The sequence below is a fragment of the Petromyzon marinus genome, chromosome 48, assembly GCF_048934315.1.
Source record: "Petromyzon marinus isolate PM22_M1 ecotype Great Lakes invasive population chromosome 48, UKy_Petmar_22M1.pri1.0, whole genome shotgun sequence".
In the NCBI taxonomy this organism is placed as follows: domain Eukaryota; kingdom Metazoa; phylum Chordata; class Hyperoartia; order Petromyzontiformes; family Petromyzontidae; genus Petromyzon; species Petromyzon marinus.
The window spans coordinates 7,564,004-7,582,148 of record NC_133714.1 but is presented as its reverse complement, the minus strand read 5'-3'; the positions used below and the strand labels follow the sequence as shown (position 1 = coordinate 7,582,148).

Below are 18,145 nucleotides of genomic sequence, written 5' to 3'. Positions count from 1 at the left end.
AGATTCGTTCATGAGGCTATCCACATATACAAGCACAGAGACAATTTCAACCGAGAAGATGGATTCTGGCTTAGCAATCATTGGAAAGATTTGATAAACCATTTCAGGTCTTAATTGATTGTTCACGCTTACAGTGGCTTTCAGACAGCATACATTAATTTTTCGTCTCCCCCCTTCTCTTTTCAGAACATAGATGGACTAGTCCTTCTAAATAAACTGCCAAATCGCTGCGCGTGGCGCTAACGTTTTTATAAATAAATAAATACACCGCTAAAAAATAAAAAATTTTATGCAAACCGACACACCTGATGACGACCGTTTGTGTTGTGGTCGAAACGTCGTGATAATTTTTATTGTTTTATATATATTTTATTATTTTATTGTTTCCCTTCAATGTGACTTTACCGAAAGAACTAAGAATAAGATTTGTTCCTATCTATGAAAGTCCAATGGTCGTAAGTAGAGGATTCTCTGTATAGCAAACTAAACTGTTTATTTTTACCAGGTAAGGCCCACTGAGCTATATAGCTCTTTTTCAGAAGCAACCTGACCATAAGTTAAAGCTCAACGAAGTGGCTTATCACGTGGAAATTTATTGCGGCCAAAAACTCTTACATGCACGTTTCCAGATGTGGAGGGAAAAACCGGAGCACCCGGAGAAAAATCGATGTGACCACGGCGAGAACATGCATAGACTCGCATAGGGATCCATAGACTCACATAGGTACCCATAGATTATTATGTTGACCCATATACTCACAGAGACTCATAGACTCACGTATTCACCCATATAACTTTTATGTTGACCCATATACTCAAACAGAGACCCATAGACTCACATATGAACCCAATGACTCTTAAATTGACCCATAGCCTCACATAGGGACCCATAGATTATTATGTTGACTCATATATTCACAGAGACTCATAGACTCACGTATGGACCCATATACTCTCATATTGACCTATATACTCACACAGAGACCCATAGACTCACATAGGGACCCATAGACTCTTATCTTGACCCATATACTCACACAGAGACCCATAGACTGACATAGGGCCCCATAGACTCCCACTGTTCCTGTGCAGGTTTTCGGGATGCGGTTGCATTTAGATGCTGCATAAAATCCGCACACTCTTGAATTGTGTTGCTTCCATATCGGAGCGTTCATTGTGGCTGGGCGCAGTGGGCTGATTTCCACGCTGCACACACGCACACACACGCGCGCCCGCACGCACACACGTGCACATGCACACATACACGCACACACACAAGCACACCACTCACGCAAGCACACCACTCACACGCATACGCACACACACATGCACACACATGCGCATGCACACATACACACGCACACATGAGGAATTGAAAGCCTTGGCCCAATTATGCGTTATTGATCACAGGGCCGTATCGACTGCAGAGGATTGAGCATCGACTCGTGCGTGAGGATCGATTGATGCACCCGACGCCTCGTTTAGCCGGCAACGAGAGGCCATGGCCGGATGAGGTTGGGATGGCAAAACTGGTGTTGGGCACCCAACGCTTCGTGCCAGCTTTCCTAAAAATATTTCCATCGCACGGGCTGTTTAAAGCGTTTAAAAAAAAAGTGCTAACCGTGTGGCTTAGGTGAGAAGCGCTGAGCCGGCGCTGTCGAGAACCTGGGTTTGAAATCTGGCTTGAGCTGCAGAGCCTGTGATTAAAACATGGGTTCTCAAGTGTAGCGAGTTGATGGCCTGATGCCGGTCACCAATGTCTTGTGTAGAAACCCATAGACTGATATAGACTGAGTTGTGGTTAAACTGGGTTCACAATTGTAGTGAGTTGATGGCCCCAGCCCAGACAACAATGCCTTGCTTAGAGACCTAAAGACTTGCATAGAGACTCAAAGGCTTGCATAGAGACCCATAAACTTGCACAAAAACCCATACGCTCGTGTGGACTGAGTGGTGATTAAACTGGATTCTTAAGTAAAGCAAGTTGATGGTATCATCCTGGGTCACTAATTACTGCCCATTAAAACAACCCATCACATTAAATTGGCTTTTGACGCTAATTTGGCTGAATGCCACATCTTAACAATTAAATGTATCAATTTGACTTTCATGTTATGAGTCGTGACTGGGTCGTCCTTTGTAAATTGGAGCTGTTCATCCCAATGAGTCTTGCTGCCATCAATAGGATCTGAGCCTGATTACTCTTGTGTGTCAGGGCTTGTGAAAAATGCTGTTCTCCCCTACAGAATCAGAAAATTGTATTAATCCTGGGGAAATCCGATGAGCTACGAAGCTCTTATAAACAGATGTTTAGTAGGGGCACGGGTTCAGGAAGTTGCAACAACAAACGATGAAAAAAAGAACGCAATAGGAGTGCAGAGTATAGGAAAGCAAAGCAAATTACTAAAAATAAATACAGTAAAACCTTGGATTGCGAGCATAATTCGTTCCGGAAACGTGTTTGTTATCCAAAGCACTCGTATATCAGTTGTGATCACGTGACGCTCGGCAGACAAAGCGTGTTCGTACCACTCGTATTGCAAGACCCTCGCTCGTTTATCAAATTAATATTTATTTTAAAAATTTGCTCGTCTTGCAAAGCACTCACAGACCAAGTTACTCGCAATCCAAGGTTTTACTGTACGTGAAATAGATTAAGTATATACGTTCAAATTGCGTAAGTACACCAATTCCCAAGCTTGGCCAAGGCAATAAAACAACAGCAAGAACAGTCCCAGACCACACCAAGACAACGACACACAGTGCCTCAATACAAATGTATCACTTGAATTGATCTCAGATGTAGCTCTGTGATATTCGCTTCTGTGGGATGTTCTCTTATTATTATTATTATTATGTATTCTTGTTTACTCGGGAAAGCCATGCTGGATTCCATGACTGTTTTCAAAGTAGAGGGGAATGGTTGCTATGTATCAATCGCAATTGAGCAATTAGCGGGTATTTTGTTTGTTGTTGTTGGGAAAATTTGGATCGTGAAACTGACACGGAGGGTCATGCAACACTGCAAGTGATCCGAACGGATTCATCTTCTACATGTGACGACAATGGCACAATCGGGATAGAACTGACGAAAATAACTTATTCATTAAAATGTAACGTTTTATTAAATGGTGACTTACTTGATGAGATATCACACAGATACTCAGGCTGAGCAAGGTTTGTGTGTGGGGTTAGGGATAGATGATATTTTGGGGAGATAGAAGAAACCTCCGCAAGTCCACTCTCTGGATTTTATTCCGTAAACGCTCTTTTGAAATGTGTAACAAAGGACAACAACTTCCTCTCTGGCAATTAATGCCATGAAATCCATCTGCAGATCCTCAGTAGCTAATAGTCAACGCTGTGACTTTTATAGTACAAACCCCCCACCCCCGCCCTTTCTGTGAGCAATGGCATGCTCCACAGGCATAATCACGTTGACGCTCGAGACGGATTGTGCCATTTCCCATGGGGGGTGTTTTGTAGGAACGCAGGTGGGTCTTGCTTTGCGGTCAGTGCCGCGTGACCATTCGCAACGGGAGAAGCGGTGTGTCCCAGGGTCTTTAGTGCATACGGTAATGGGATGTTGCCACAGTGTAATGGTGAACAAACACTGCGCTTGCAACCCAGAGATCGCCAGTTCAATTAAATCTCCCGGCGCCTGCTTCAAGGCCCTCGCGTCCGTGGTCCCGGCGACTGCGATCCAGTTCGCCTCTAAAATGAACGGCAAGGCCGTGTTCTTTTTGGAGTCGGGAGAGAGTGGCCTTTGCAGCCATGGCCCAGGGGTTGACGGTGGGTGACCGGTACGTCGCTCTGGAGCCACTGTCCTCACCAGCGGCGCCGGTGATCCAGGTTGCCACCCTACATCCTGGACAAGGACATCCAAGAACGCGTGACGACACTGGGCAACGTCAGAATTGTGCCCCACAATTTACTATATACCAAGGCCACCATCAGGTGTCATCTCTTGAAGGGTGAGGGACACTTTAGGAGGGAGTGGAGAGGGAACTAATTTTTCAGCCACTTCAGCAGCACCCCCTCGGGAGTAGCAAATGTGTTCTCACCAAACTTGGTGGAAGGGAAGGCCCTTGACGTCACGATGCAGATCAGCAAGACCACCATTCACCTTGTGAATTGTGTACGCTCCAACCACTGACAGCGAGAGACCCAGGTTTCTGTAGCGCGCCTCTTTAACAGCGAAGGCGCTCTTAGTACAAAGAGTGAGGAAGTAATATCAATAAGGGGATTTTACAGCGACCTCTTGTCTCCCGAGGAAACATCTGCGCCTGCCCAAGAGGAGATCTGGAGGGACCTCCCTGCCATCGGGAGGAAGCGAACGAGCTGCTGGAGCAAGGGTTCATGGCGAGCGACCCGGAACGCAGCAGTGAAGTCCCTGGCAAAAAATAAATGTCCGGGGATCGAGGCTCTCACGCCGCACGAGCAAGACCGAGCAGTTCTTGGAAGAAGCGGTGGCCACAGGAGCCATGCGTCTCAGTCGCGGAGGAGGGCGGTGCTCACCCTGCTCCTTAAGAAGGATGCCCTGAGGCATCGGAAAAATTTGCCATGGTTGTCAGTGCTGTGCACAGAATACAAAATCCCGGCCAAAACGCTGTCCTCCAAATTGAAGACGGTGCTGGCTGAGGTGGTGGAGAGCGACAAGGCCTACACGGATCTCATCGCCCTCTCCGAGAGAATTGTGCTCCTACTCACGCTCCTCTCTCTCGACCAGGAGAAGGCGTTCGACAGGTTTTGATCTTGGGTATCTGCTGGGAACATCGAGGGCTTTTGTGTTTGGGGCCGGATTCATTGGTTTGATCTTTCCTGCCTTACCCCGAAGCCCAGTGGTGCAGTTTCACCACCAAGACACGCTGAGGACCCACAAAGATCTCGCCTGGAGAGAGACCCTCCCCTGCGAAGGCCAAGATAAACCTCTGTGGAGGAGTTTCTACTTCAGGCCGTCCTTACAAGTGCAATGGGAACTTCAGTAGGAGCCTGGCCCACACCACCACCAACGCCGTCCGAGCGAGGTTCATGAATACCGACCCTCAGTCTTCTCTGTGCGGTGAGCAGATGGAAACGGTAGCACACCTGTACACCCAGTGCAAGGCTCTGGATTCATTATTCAATCTCCTGCGAAACATGCTGCTGAAGGGCAACCTGCACTTCTCCCCCACGGTGCTCATCTTTGGCCAGGGGGGAGACGGGGCTAACGAACGCCGCGACGGCCTCGTGACTGCCCCGATGAGCTACGCCAAGCTGGCCATCTACAGGGCGAGGGATGCGGCGGTGGAAAGGAGCCGCTCACCAAACGCCCGCGGCATCTTCAGGGCCCTGCTCTCTGCCAGAGTGTGGCTGGAGTTCCGCCACGCCCAGCTCACCGGGGATTTTGGCAACTTCCTGCATCGGTGGGCGGCGGAGGGCGCCGTGTGCTCTGTGCTGGACAATGGAGAGCTGGTTATGATGGACAGAGCTTGGCCTCCTCCTCCTGGCAGAATTTCTTTATTTGCATGTGTATAGCGCACTTCCTTATGGGCACATTCATTTCGTTTGCTGCACTTACGTCCAAGGTTATGGACAATCACGAGTAAAACAAACAAAAAAAACAACAACAAAAACAAAATGATGACTGAAGGGTGCTCACGATGGTGAACAAACCTGAGACTGATGGGGGAAAAAAGAGGGAGGAGGAGGAGGACTGCACGCACGAGCCGCTCGGCAGCGACATCCATTCTCCCCGTCACGCCCGGCGCTCTTTGTGGGAGAAGAAAGGGGGCATTGATCGTTTTTTAGCGGTGCTGCTGCTGCTGCTGCGGAGAGAAAGGCGGTGGCGGAGGGGCAAGGTCGCCGCGCCGGCGCGTGCGTGTAACCTCTCCGGCACGTACCCCCGAGTCCAAATGGCGGCGGTGGTGGCGGCACTGATGATGATGCCACCGCCCCCCGCCGCCCCCCCCCCCATGGCGACCAAATCGGTTTTGCTGTCCCGCCGCTGTTGTTGCCGTTGAAGTCGTTTTGTTTTGGGCTGACCGCGCGTAGGGATCGGAGAGCGGACAATCGCAAGAACCCGAATGCCGCGTTGCCGTCCAGCTTCTGTCTTGCTGTCAGTCGCTTGTGTTGGAAAATGTATGCGTACAGATAATCTTTTCTTGTTACGATATCGTTAGTATTGTTACGGCAGTGCGATATTCGTCACATATATGCGCACTGTTTTAGTTATGGATTTTAATCGTGTGTACGCGTGCCGTCACGTGTGTTGCTGTCGTGTGTGTCGGTCGACACCCCGGGACGCCCTTGCAAACGAGACGTTTCATCTCGAGCGATTTTTTTTTGCTGGTGAAATATTTGAACGAATTAAATAAAAATCACTCGAGGACTTAACGGCCAGCCCTCAATTTATCCAGGGTGATGGGGCGGCGAGGTGGCTCGGCGGAAGAGCGACCGGCTCCCGATCAAAAAGTTGCAAGTTCAAATCATGGTTTTGGGGGTTTGCTCAGCCCATCATCTATCTCTCCGGTGTCAATTAAATAAGTACCACAATATTCTTAGTTTTTTCGGTAAAGTCACGTTGAAGAGAAACAACAAAATAACAAAATATATATAAAACAATAAAAAATTCTCACGACGTTTCGACCATAACTCAAACGGTCGAAACGTCGTGAGAATTTTTTTATTGTTTTATATATATTTTGTTATTTTGTTGTTTCTCTTCAACGTGACTTTACCGAAAAAACTAAGAATATGAATTACTGCAGTCACGAAAGCTTTAAATCAAAATTTAAGTACCACAATGTTCTGACTCTGCAGAACTGTGATCAGGCCTCAACCTTCACTTGAACAAGAATTCGCCTGGGAGTTTTTCACTCTTGAGTAATCGTAATACATTAATAATTCTATTGTACAAGCCCCTTTGCCGTCAGTCCAATCCTGGATGAAAGTCTCTCCCCGTGGCCGTGTCAGTCGCAGGGGCTGTCCGCTTCGCGTCTCTGACCTCTGAGCCACCGGCCGACCACCTCTACAATGCGCCGCAATGTTAAACAGAGACAATCGATTTTTGAATGAAATTGTTGCCGTCCCACCCTCGTGCTCTCTGCTCTAATCTACCGCCCTCCCCGCTCTGACCCCTGATCCACGACCCCCGGCATCTTCCCCCCTCCCGCCTCGACGGCAACGCCTACCCCATTCCTGCCTTCGCCGAACCGCTGCTTGTCAGCTGGTGACGGACGCCGGCACGTCAGAGTACCTGAGCGCCATTCAGGGGGGTCCCAAGGAGAGTGGGGGGCCCTCATCGGCAGCGGCGGCGGCGGCGATGCCGGTGAAGCACGAGGCACGGCTAGTGCCGTCCACGGTGGAGCACTGCGTGGTGTGCGGGGACGTGGCGTCCGGTGAGCCCGTGGGCATGTGGCCAATCCTCGTGCCCCTGCTCACTCTTCCTCGACAATCCTACTGCTCACTCTCCCTCTACACTCCTCAACAATCCTACTGTTCACTCCTCTACAATCCTATTGTTCACTCCTCTATAATCCTACTGCTCACTCCTCTACACTCCTCTACAATTCTAGATTTGAAGCTTTTGTGACTGCAAGGATTCATACTCTTTGGTTTTATTCGGTAAAGTCACATAGATAAAATAAAACAAAATTAAAGAAAATAATTAAATCACGACGGTTATGAGACAACACAAGCTTCCGTCTTCAGGTGGAAAAGTCAACGCAGATTTTCTTTTATTTTGTTTTATTTTATCTACGTGACTTTACTGAATAAAACCAAAGAGTACTCCTCTACAATCCTACTGTTCACGTCTCTACAATCCTACTGTTCACTTCTCTACAATCCTACTGTTCACTCCTCTACAATCCTACTGTTCACTCCTCTACAATCCTACTGTTCACTTCTCTACAATCCTACTGTTCACTCCTCTACAATCCTACTGCTCACTCCTCCTACACTCCTCTACAATCCTACCACTCACGCCTCTACAATCCTACTGTTCACTCCTCTACAATCCTACTGCTCACTCCTCTACACTCCTCTACAATCCTACTGTTCACTCCTCTACAATCCTACTGTTCACTACTCTACAATCCTACTGTTCACTCCTCTACAATCCTACTGTTCACTCCTCTACAATCCTACTGTACACTCCTCTACAATCCTACTGCTCACTTCTCTACAATCTTACTGCTCACTCTTCCTCTACACTCCTCTACAATCCTACTGCTCACTCCTCTACAATCCTACTGCTCACTCCTCCTGCTTCTCTTCCTCACTCTACTCCCTCTGCGGTCTGGGACTGTGTTGTTGTTGTTTTCGCTGTCTTGCCCAAGCTTGATAAATCGGACTGAATGTATTATTTATATATGTATTGTGACTTGCTTATCCTTCTAAATTAACTTGCTGACCCACCCGTACGGGACATCTGTGAAAAACAACTGCTCGTTGTTGTGGTTAGTTTTGTTGTCCTTCCCCCGCACCTCCGATGAGCACAGTTGACCTACGTACGGTGCGAAAGAAGTTCAGCATACATACATACATAGCTCATAGGATTCCTCCTCCAGTCTAAAGAAATATTATGATTTCCATTCTCTCTACAGCAGTGGATAATACCCCGGCAGATGACGATTTAATGACGACGATGCTCATGATGTTGCCACATTCTCTCGATCTCCCTGTCGTCTCTCCTCCTCCTCCCCCTGCTCCACTCAGGGCGCCACTATGGTGCCATGAGCTGCGAGGGCTGCAAAGGCTTCTTCAAGCGCAGCGTGCGTCGCAGCGTCGTCTACACCTGCCGCGGCAACCGCGACTGCCTCATCACCAAAAACCACCGCAACCGCTGCCAGTACTGCCGGCTGCAGAAGTGTCTGCTCATGGGCATGCGGCAGGAGTGTAGGTCGCGCCGCTACGGTACACATGCACCGCCACGGCAAGGGACAGAGGATGGGGGGGGGGGGGCGTGGGGGATGGGGGGGGGGTATTCATAATGGCTGTGTCAGAGCCGGCACAGCTGAGATGTAGAATTGGTATCTCCGAGAGCGCCGGTTTTGACCGCGTGCGATTTTTCGTGGGTCGTCCAGCTACGGGGGTCAACTAGGGGGAAAGGGGGAATGGTTATACGTACGTGCGTTGAACTTCCTTCGCACCGTACGTCGCCAACCGTGCTAATCGGAGGTGTGGGGTAAGGACAAACAAACTTAAACACAAAAATCAGTTTTAAAGAAATGAGTTTTCAATCTAGATTTAAAAGTGCATAGCTGCAGTGGCTTCGTAATCAGCTTTAGTGGCTTCCTCAGCCATTGTGAACCACAATAGAAGATCCTTTGTTCCAATCTAGGCAGATGTTTGTATGCCGGGTTCTCAAGTGTCGTGACTTTAATGGTTTGCAAACACACCGTCAACCCTTCTGTGGCTTTTACAAGCCTCAGTCATCAACGCTAAACCCCGAGGTGGCCATGTGCCGCAGAGGACAGTGCACCGAGCTGGCAACGCTGAGGCCCTGGGTTTAAATCCAGGCGACTGTCTGCGATCAAACTAGGCCCTCAAGTGTGGCGAGCTGATGGTCTCAGCCCGCGCACAAAAAAAGTCGCAAGTGCGCTTAGTTTGACAAAGTTCCAGTTCGGAGAAATAAATATGTTGGGTTGACTTTGCTGGGGCGAACATGACAGAGGGGTTTAGAAAGCGTTACTTAGTACTTTGTAGACCAGAGGTCAATGGAAAGGGCCTCAGGAGTAGTTCTCCGATATCCGCTTCCACAGATCTCTTTCTCTCTAACACGAAAGGGTGTGACTGCTCTGCGAAAGATCCTGATGGATGCGTCATATCGTGACGTGACAGCTAAATGGCACACTGGGAACATAAAAATAGTGAATCTTTTTTCTTAAAACAAATATGCGTGCTTCGCGGTTTGGATTTTGTGGGAGGCAAATTCTCTTTGGTGAAAAGAAAAACCACCTAGGGGCTGCTTACGGTGCGAAAGTAGTTCAACGTACACACACACACAATAAAACACACAACTCGGACGCGGGAAACGTCGGCTAGTGGCGGCAATGCGTGTTCGTTTCCTCACTGATCTCAGAGGTGGCACCGCGCTTTTGGGCCTCGCCAAGGAAAAGCGTGAATCGACCCGGGGTGGTGCATGGACCTTGCACTGAGAGACTGCTGCATGTTGATTCTAAATGTGGCGGGAAAAAAACGACCATGGGGAGATCACGCAAACTACAAATATACAGTAGGCGTCAGGGTTGGGATCGAGCTCACGACCTCCTGTATACCGGGCGAGGTAGTTAACATCTCGCCACCATGGCATCCAATTTCCCGTAGAAAAATCCACGTGACCACAGGGAGATTGACACGCAAACTCCAAATATGCAGGCGTCAGGTTTGGGATCGAACCCACAAACCTCCTGTATACCAGGGCACCGTGGCATCTAATCATCACTCGCCACCGATGTTAGCTGTGACTTAGAATCAAATGTAATCAGTGGGTTCGAAGCGCAGTGTGTGAGCCAGAGTTCCACTGATCCCCCACATATTATAAACATTATCAAGAGTATAACTCAATCTTGTTGAAAAGTCTCCCTATCTGATATGTATTTTTGTACCCTCTTCACGCATCCTCACTGCAACGGTTTCATTTTTTTAAGGACGCTTTTATTATTTATAATCAATGAATATATTTTTTTACTCAGCCCCAGGTTACTGAGAGTTTGCATGACTGAGTCGGAGGCTTTTTTTCATTCAGCCTCTCGACAAAGGCTAAGCAGGATGGTGTTTGATATTCATTCCTCCTTTCAGACATCTGTTTAAGAGAATTTAAACGTTCATCGGTAGAGAAACCTTACCTGAACACCACTTGTTCCTGTGGTTGTTGGTTGGCCCCTCAATGTTTTGATGATGACAAAATCGATGATGCTGACAACGATCATGATGATGATGACCATTATGATGATGATAAGGATGATACTGCCAATGATAACATGCTGATTTTGATGATGTGAATGACGATGATGAAAATAATGACGATGATGACCATTATGATGATAAGGATGTTACTGACAATGATAACGTTGATTCTGATGACGTGGACGACAATAACGACGACGACGATGATGATGAATGCGATGACGACGATGGTAGCCCTTTGCCATCGCTGACCGAACTCTGGCCGTTTGTCGGCAGCGGTGCAGAACGAGCGGAAGCCTTCGGACAAGGCGGGCAGCGTTTCATCGGGAAAACCGTACGGCAGGAAAGACTACTCGGGGCCCGTGTCGTCCTTCTCCTACAAGAGCAGCGCTCGGTACGGGTGTGCCAAACCAAATACTTTTTCTTTTCGTTTGTTCCTTTCGTCATTTGTTTTTTCCTCGCATGTGCTATTGGTGTTATGTGGGGCGCGCCACGGTGGCAAGATGTTAACTCCCTCGCCTGTTATACAGGAGGTCGTGGGTTCCATCCCGACCCTGACGATGCCTATATATTTGGAGTTTGCATGTTCCCTCCGTGGTCACGTGGATTTTTCTCTGGGTCCCCCGGTTTTTCCACGCTTTCAGAGTATTTGGCTGCTATGAATTTCCACACGATAAGCCACTTCGTTGCAGCTATCATTCGTGGTCAGGTCGCTTCTGAAAAAGAGCTAAAAAGCTCAGTGGGCCTTACCTGCTGAAATAAAAAAGAGTTAAGTTTAAAGTGTCCAGTCGGATTTCTCGCAGCGCAGTATCACCCTCTGTGTTAGAGAACGGCCCAAGGAAGCGGGTATCACAGAGCTAGCTCTGAGATATCTCCAAGTGACCGTTGGTCTGACACGGTAGAGACAGCTTTCCTTGCTCAATAAAAGAGGAGGTTTATTATCTATAGATGATAAGATTTAGTCCCGGTTCAGAAGTTGATTGTTCAGTCGGACCAGGTACAAACATGTTGGGAAGAAATGGTGGTCGTTTGTCATCACCCCCCTATAATGCCGCTCCTGCCCTCCCTGCTGAGATGGTCTTGAGTCTTTAGAGAGTTTTACCGAAAGAAAAGAAATCCAATACAGAATTGTGTCAATCCACTGTGGGATGAAGGCTTCCCCGCATCATTGAGGTCATGGAGATTGATTGATCTTACGTCACTACTTTTTGGCAGGGCGGGGAACGAATTATCCGAAAGCCAGTTGAGACGTCACTCGCTATACTGAATGGCAGAGACCCAGGATCTAATCAGATATCACTCGCCACCGATGTTACCCATAGTCGGGAATTGAACTCGGGTTGCCGGGCTACATTGCGTGATGTGGTGTGGCGCGGCGTGGTGTGGTGTTGTGGCAGGCTCCTCGCACCATTTGACTCGTCGCCCATGGAGGAGGGACACCAGGCTCTGCGGCGTCACGATGGCTCCATGCTGCAGAGCAGCAAGGTGAGTGGCTTCACAGAGCCCCTTCCCCTTGTCCCAAATCTTTCGCGTGAATCCTGCAATTTGTCCCCCGGTTTAACGCTTTTCTCGCCTCGAGCTCGAGACCCGTGGCTCGTGCGAAACGCGGTGGGGTGGGGGGGGGGGGCTACTCGAGCCGTAGGCGTCGATTGGCAAGAGGAGTGGGGAGGAGGGACTATTAGAAGACCACTCACTGTGTGCGGAGCTAGCGGTTGAGTGGACGTGGCTATGTAAAAGTGGGAGGGGGGGAGGAAGGGAATGAGACGAGACAGGAGGGGAGGGAGGGAGGGAAAGAGACGGGAGGGAAGGAGGGAGCTGCCAGCTCTTCATGTGTCCTGGGCGATACAACGCGGAGAAGAGCGTGGGGTGCCATCGCAAACCCAATTTGTTTCGTTTTGTATTGCAACCCCCTCCCAGCTGTCGTCCGGCCGAGGGGACCTGAACACCCTGGCGAGCGTGGTGACGTCCCTCGCCAGCCTCAAGAAGGAGGGCGGCGGCTGTGGCCTCGGCGGCTTCGACAGCCAGAGCAATGGCGATGGCGCCGGAGCCGGCCTCGGCTGGCAGAACGGGCACACGCCTGTCGCTCCCTCCAGGTTCGTACACGATGACCTGAACCCCCGCCACGACCTTGCCGTGGCCTCGCCACGACTCCGCTGCAACGCCGAGCTCCACCGACACCCCACCGTGATCACACCACGACCTCACCACGACCCCACCGAGAAGCCACGACGATGTCACCACCACTTCACCACAATCTAATCTCAGCCCTGCCACGACCCTGCCACGACCCCACCACGACCCCGCCACGACCCCATCACGACCCCCGCCACTACCCCGCCACGACCCCACCACGATCCCACCATGACCGCACCACGACCCCACCATGACCCCGCCATAATCCCACGACGACCTCAGAACTACCCCACCAAGATCCGAACGTGGCTCCACCATGACCTCACCATGACGCCACCACGACCCCACCATGACCCCACCGTAATCCCACCACAAATCCATCACGATCCCACCGCTACCCCGCCCGTGACCCCGCCACGAACCCACTGTGTCCACACCCCCACAGCAGCCCCCTGCCAGCCACTCCCTTTGTAATGAGGCCGTGTCCAATACACACGTGGCTGGGCCCGTCCGTGTCAAATCAACAAGGGCTCGTCAACTGCATTTTTATTAGATTTTCCTGTAAGGTTTGGCAGCAAGTGGTGTGAGAGATACGGAGACAGGTTTCCCAAATTTTCTTCACGTTGTTACTCACCACGATAGTAATATCTAACAGGGGTGGGTGGTGGGTTGGGGTTGACAGCGCTGGCGCGACACACGTATCCTTACAGGCATTGTTAGGAATATCTTAAAGGGGCCTGAGCAAGACAGAAAGCCATTCGCAAGCGCAGCGAGCGGCAGAGGCCAGGACAGAGGCCTCTTGGATTTGGTGAGGTCTTCCAGAAATATGGCCAATATTTTGAGGGATTCAAATTATGAATTGTAATTTATTTTCTGTGTTGGACATTCTGATTGTCAAGCAATCATATTAGTTGTCCGTTTCTTTTCTAAATGAAAACGATTTGTTCACGTTTGCAAACGATCTACGGAGTTAAATGCCAGTGTTTTACATAAAATTGGTGGCATAATTATGGTCAACACAGTAAGAAATAAAAACGGTGATATATGCATATATATGAATGGTGGAAGAGACCAACATTTTAAGCACAATCTATAAAATCACATTTGTGTGTCCTATTATTGATATCATTCATATCCATTCACAACATGTGACATGCATAAGACAAAGATCCCCTATATAGCCTTAACAGACTGTGGGGTCAAGTGCTGTTAGCGAGTAGCACCTATGAAGGCCGGCACGGCACACGGGGTAGGTGGCCAGCACCATGTATCCCAAGTGGCGATGTCTTCCAAGTGGCGATGTTTATACATCGCACCAGGTACTAATTTGAAGCTGAGTCGACCTAGGAGAGGCTCAGGACCAGTTCAGATAATCGTTATTGGTGTTGGCCATGAGCAGGAATAGAACTCGGGTTGCTGGTTTCGTAGCGCAGCGCGTTTACCATGGAGAAAGATAAAGATCCACGTATAGTCTTAACAGACTGTTGGGGAAAGAGCTGTTAGCGAACACATGCACACACACACACGTGCGCAGCAGCTGCTGTTAACAATTCTGCTCTGCTACGTGTCGCGGGCATGTGTCCCGCGTGTGCGTGTAGGGGCTTTGGGGCGCTGGGCAAGGCTCTGGGGGTCTCCCGCGACGGGGGAGAGGGGGCCGATAGAGGATCCCACTCCGAGCTCCCCTCCACAAGGTGACTGCCATCGCGACGGGCAAGCCGCACTGCCCCTCGTTAGGACTAAACTAAACAATGTTTTGTTTTGCCAGGTAAGGCCCCACTGAGCTATGTAGCTCTTTTTCAGAAGCGACCTGGCCACACAAATGATAGCTCAATGAAGTGGCTTATCACGTGGAAATTTATAGCAGCCAAATACTCTAAAACGCATGTTTCTAAGTGTGGAGGGAAAAGCCGGAGGTCCCGGAGAAAAATCTACGTGACCACGGGGAGAACACGCAAACTCAGAATATACAGGCATCGTCAGGGTCTAGATCGAACCCACGACCGCCTGTATACCATGCGAGATAGTTATAATCTGGCCAACATGGCGGTAACGAGACGGTCCGTGCGGTGCCCGCTGTGCCCACGGTGACTTTAATGAGCTGGTAACTGGGTGGCCGACAAATATCAGGCAGTTTAGCAACATTGCTATGAGCAATCCTGACTGTTGATGAGACACTGGAAATCGAAAACCGGTCCAGAGTTTGTGTTGATCCAATGCTGTTGTGATTATGCACTCCCAGGTGTCTGTGTGGCTGATGGGATGTAAAACATTTTTTAAATATTATTTATTATTCAACTGGGTTTTCAAGTGCAGTGAGTTGAAGGTGTGAGGCCGGTTACCGAATCCGACGTTCAATTTGACGAGAAATCGAACTCGGGTCACCAGGTTCATAGTGCATTACGCTAACCACTCTTCCACCGGATTCTCTGCCGCTAAGATGGTTTATAAACCAAACATTCTCCAGAAGCGCTTGTTTCAGCACATAATCCCTGGAGCAGTGGTGGCGTTGCTGATTATTTCTACGATTATGTTTGCTCCTTGTCCTGTCTTAGATCTCGGCCCAAGATGGAGCCGTGCTGTGGAGAGTCGCTGCTGACCGCAGACCATGCCGAGTTTGAGGTATCTGCGCACAGAGTGCTTGCTTACATACAAAGTGCTTGTCACAAGGGAACCACAATACCTTGCTGATCTCGTCAAAGAGCATAAGCCATCGTGCGAACTCCGGTCATCATCGCAGCAGCGGCTTTAGACTGGCCATCGAACAAAGACGGTCACCGCATCGCGCGCTTTCAGATGCACTTCTGTGGCCGTCTGGAACGCTCTTCCTTCCGTTATTTGGAAGCCACTGGAGCTACGCAACGTTTATATGTAGATTGAAAACTCATTTGTTTAGAGCTGTTTATTTTAGTTTGTTGTCCTCCGCACCTCCAATTTAGCGCGGTGGGGTACTTACGGTGCGAAAGAAGTTCAGCATACTTACACGCAGAACCATCGGGCACAGCGACAGCCGGAACACCACCGCTTGGTTCCGACCCAAGCTTCGCTACAGTCGCCGAGCAATGTAACACTCGCTGGTAGTCAGAGGTGCTACGGCGCAGAGGTCATGGTGCTGAGCCAGCACCGTGGAGATTGGGGCGGTGGCACTGCCCAGCGGTAAGCACAATTTCTGCTCGGCGCAGAGGCTTGTGCTTTGTATCCGGCAGGCCGCTCTGGTAAATACTGCGGGTGCATCTACCTTAAATTATGCCCCCCAAGTTTTTTCACGGTGGTCCGTTAATAGATTCCCATGATGTCGTTTAAAAAGAGTAGGCCATTGTGCGCCGGCGTCTTGGTCCAAATTTGGCACAAATTGTAGGATGACCCACGAACATCGCCCCCCTGCTCTAAAAACTATTTCAGACCATAATTATAGGGGTTTTCCCCTGTTTCCTGGCAACAAAACTGAAACCTTTTTACAAGGATTCATGTCTGCAATAACCACAATACATGCAGTCAAAATGCAAACAAAAAACATACCATTATAATATGATGCATTGTCCTTGAAACTGATTGGTCCACACCGAAGGGACGGCTTTCTTTTGAGCCTCGACCCAATTGGTGCTCGACCAGATGACGCCAGAAGATCATGTTCCGTGAAATCTAGCGGCCTCCTTCGTGACAGCCTTGTGCCGTAAGAACGGCGCGACGTGCCAAACGTTCTTAATGATCATTATTCGTGATTATCCCAAGCGCGATTCCGGGCTTCCGCCTCCCCCGATTAATGCCATGCTCATACTCGCCTCGTACTTTCGCGCGCGCCAGATTCATTCTTAGCAGCTCCTCACTCAGTAACTGGGTACCCATGTGACCGCATTAGACGTCGGCAAGTCGTCCCGATGCACTTTTACGAGCAATAAACACCTTAGGAGCGAGGTTGAGAGCTCTAAGGAGGAAGATCTTGGGGAGAGTTGATCAGAGGAGAGAGGACGTCACGGTGAGTTGATCGGAGTAGAGAGTGAGTTGAGAGTTGCAGACAACGGGGGGGTCTTTATCAATTAAGCAGTAGCCAACCAACCGTGCTAATCGCACCTCCGATTAGCACAGTTGGCGACTTGCGAACGTACGTACAAACTTACAGACGACGCGCTCACAGTCTTCACCCCCACTCTACGTGTGTAAGGAGTTAAATAGATTTTCATAATAGAGGTTTTTTTGGGTTGTATCGCGTAAATATATAAAACCCGCCACCACCCGACACAGCCAGCTAGTAAGGGTTGTCACGTAAACAGAACGTGCCAATTCGTCACTAGTACAGCACACCATTGTGTTGGAGAGACAAGCCACAATATATACCATCGGAGTACGACGATTCGCCAGTAATTACAACTAGTTTCATCAGGCGACAGCCAGATTTGTGGAGAAGTCCACTTGTTTTGTTCCTTATATAGAGGCGTAGATGTGGTGATCTAACCCAAAAAACCTCTTATGTATGATATTTTTCGCGAAAGCCTACGTGTTAAATAGATTTTCACTTGGATTATCAGTGTGCGTTGGTTTTATCTGTGTGTAATTCACACTCCGTGCCCCGCCCACTCGGGTCAAAAGTCAAAAAAGTGATTTGCTGCTCGGATGAGCATTAAGGCGGTGCTCGTTTCCTGTTTACACCCGCCCTTAGCCAGTTGTGGAAATTCCCCATTCCTGTGCCGGGGGCGAGTCTTGTCTGTCGAACAATGGTTGTTGACTTCCCCAAAGGGTATTGCTCATTTTATCCACCCCAGACGGATGATGGGCTGTGTCAATGCCAAACCAGGATTTCACCTCGCAAGCATTGCGATTTCGAGCCACATGCTCTTCTGCTGAGCCACTGACTCCCGTATTATCCCGGATATAAATTTGAGAGCTGGCCACAACGTCGTGGAGCGATTTTATTTCGGTAATAATAGTCCACAAATATTTCAACCCGAGAAAATCTCCCCGATTGGACGTCTCGTTTGACACGCACGTGAGCAAACGAGTGATGGCACCTCGACAAACACTTAGAATCTACGACCCGCACGGCGTGCATTCATACGGTGAATATCGCACTCGCATGGAATGCATGAAGAAAGCATATCCATAAATAATTAAGCAGTGCGCACCG

At 49.3% G+C, this 18,145-nt stretch overlaps 1 protein-coding gene across 5 annotated transcripts in view; it reads left to right on the top strand.

Annotated features, from left to right (window-relative positions):
* LOC116952759 (nuclear receptor subfamily 2 group C member 2-like) overlaps positions 1-18,145 on the top strand; it is a 99,606-nt gene that overhangs the window by 67,289 nt on the left and 14,172 nt on the right. For 4 of the 5 annotated variants that reach the window (XM_076074503.1, XM_076074500.1, XM_076074501.1 and 1 more), the window contains 7 exons: positions 7,208-7,379; positions 8,701-8,898; positions 11,170-11,287; positions 12,291-12,378; positions 12,811-12,986; positions 14,625-14,717; positions 15,579-15,645. In XM_076074503.1, coding sequence (XP_075930618.1) covers positions 7,208-7,379; positions 8,701-8,898; positions 11,170-11,287; positions 12,291-12,378; positions 12,811-12,986; positions 14,625-14,717; positions 15,579-15,645 — 912 coding nt within the window. The remainder of the gene's footprint in view (positions 1-7,207; positions 7,380-8,700; positions 8,899-11,169; positions 11,288-12,290; positions 12,379-12,810; positions 12,987-14,624; positions 14,718-15,578; positions 15,646-18,145) is intronic. The other variant, XM_076074502.1, reaches the window with a different exon arrangement.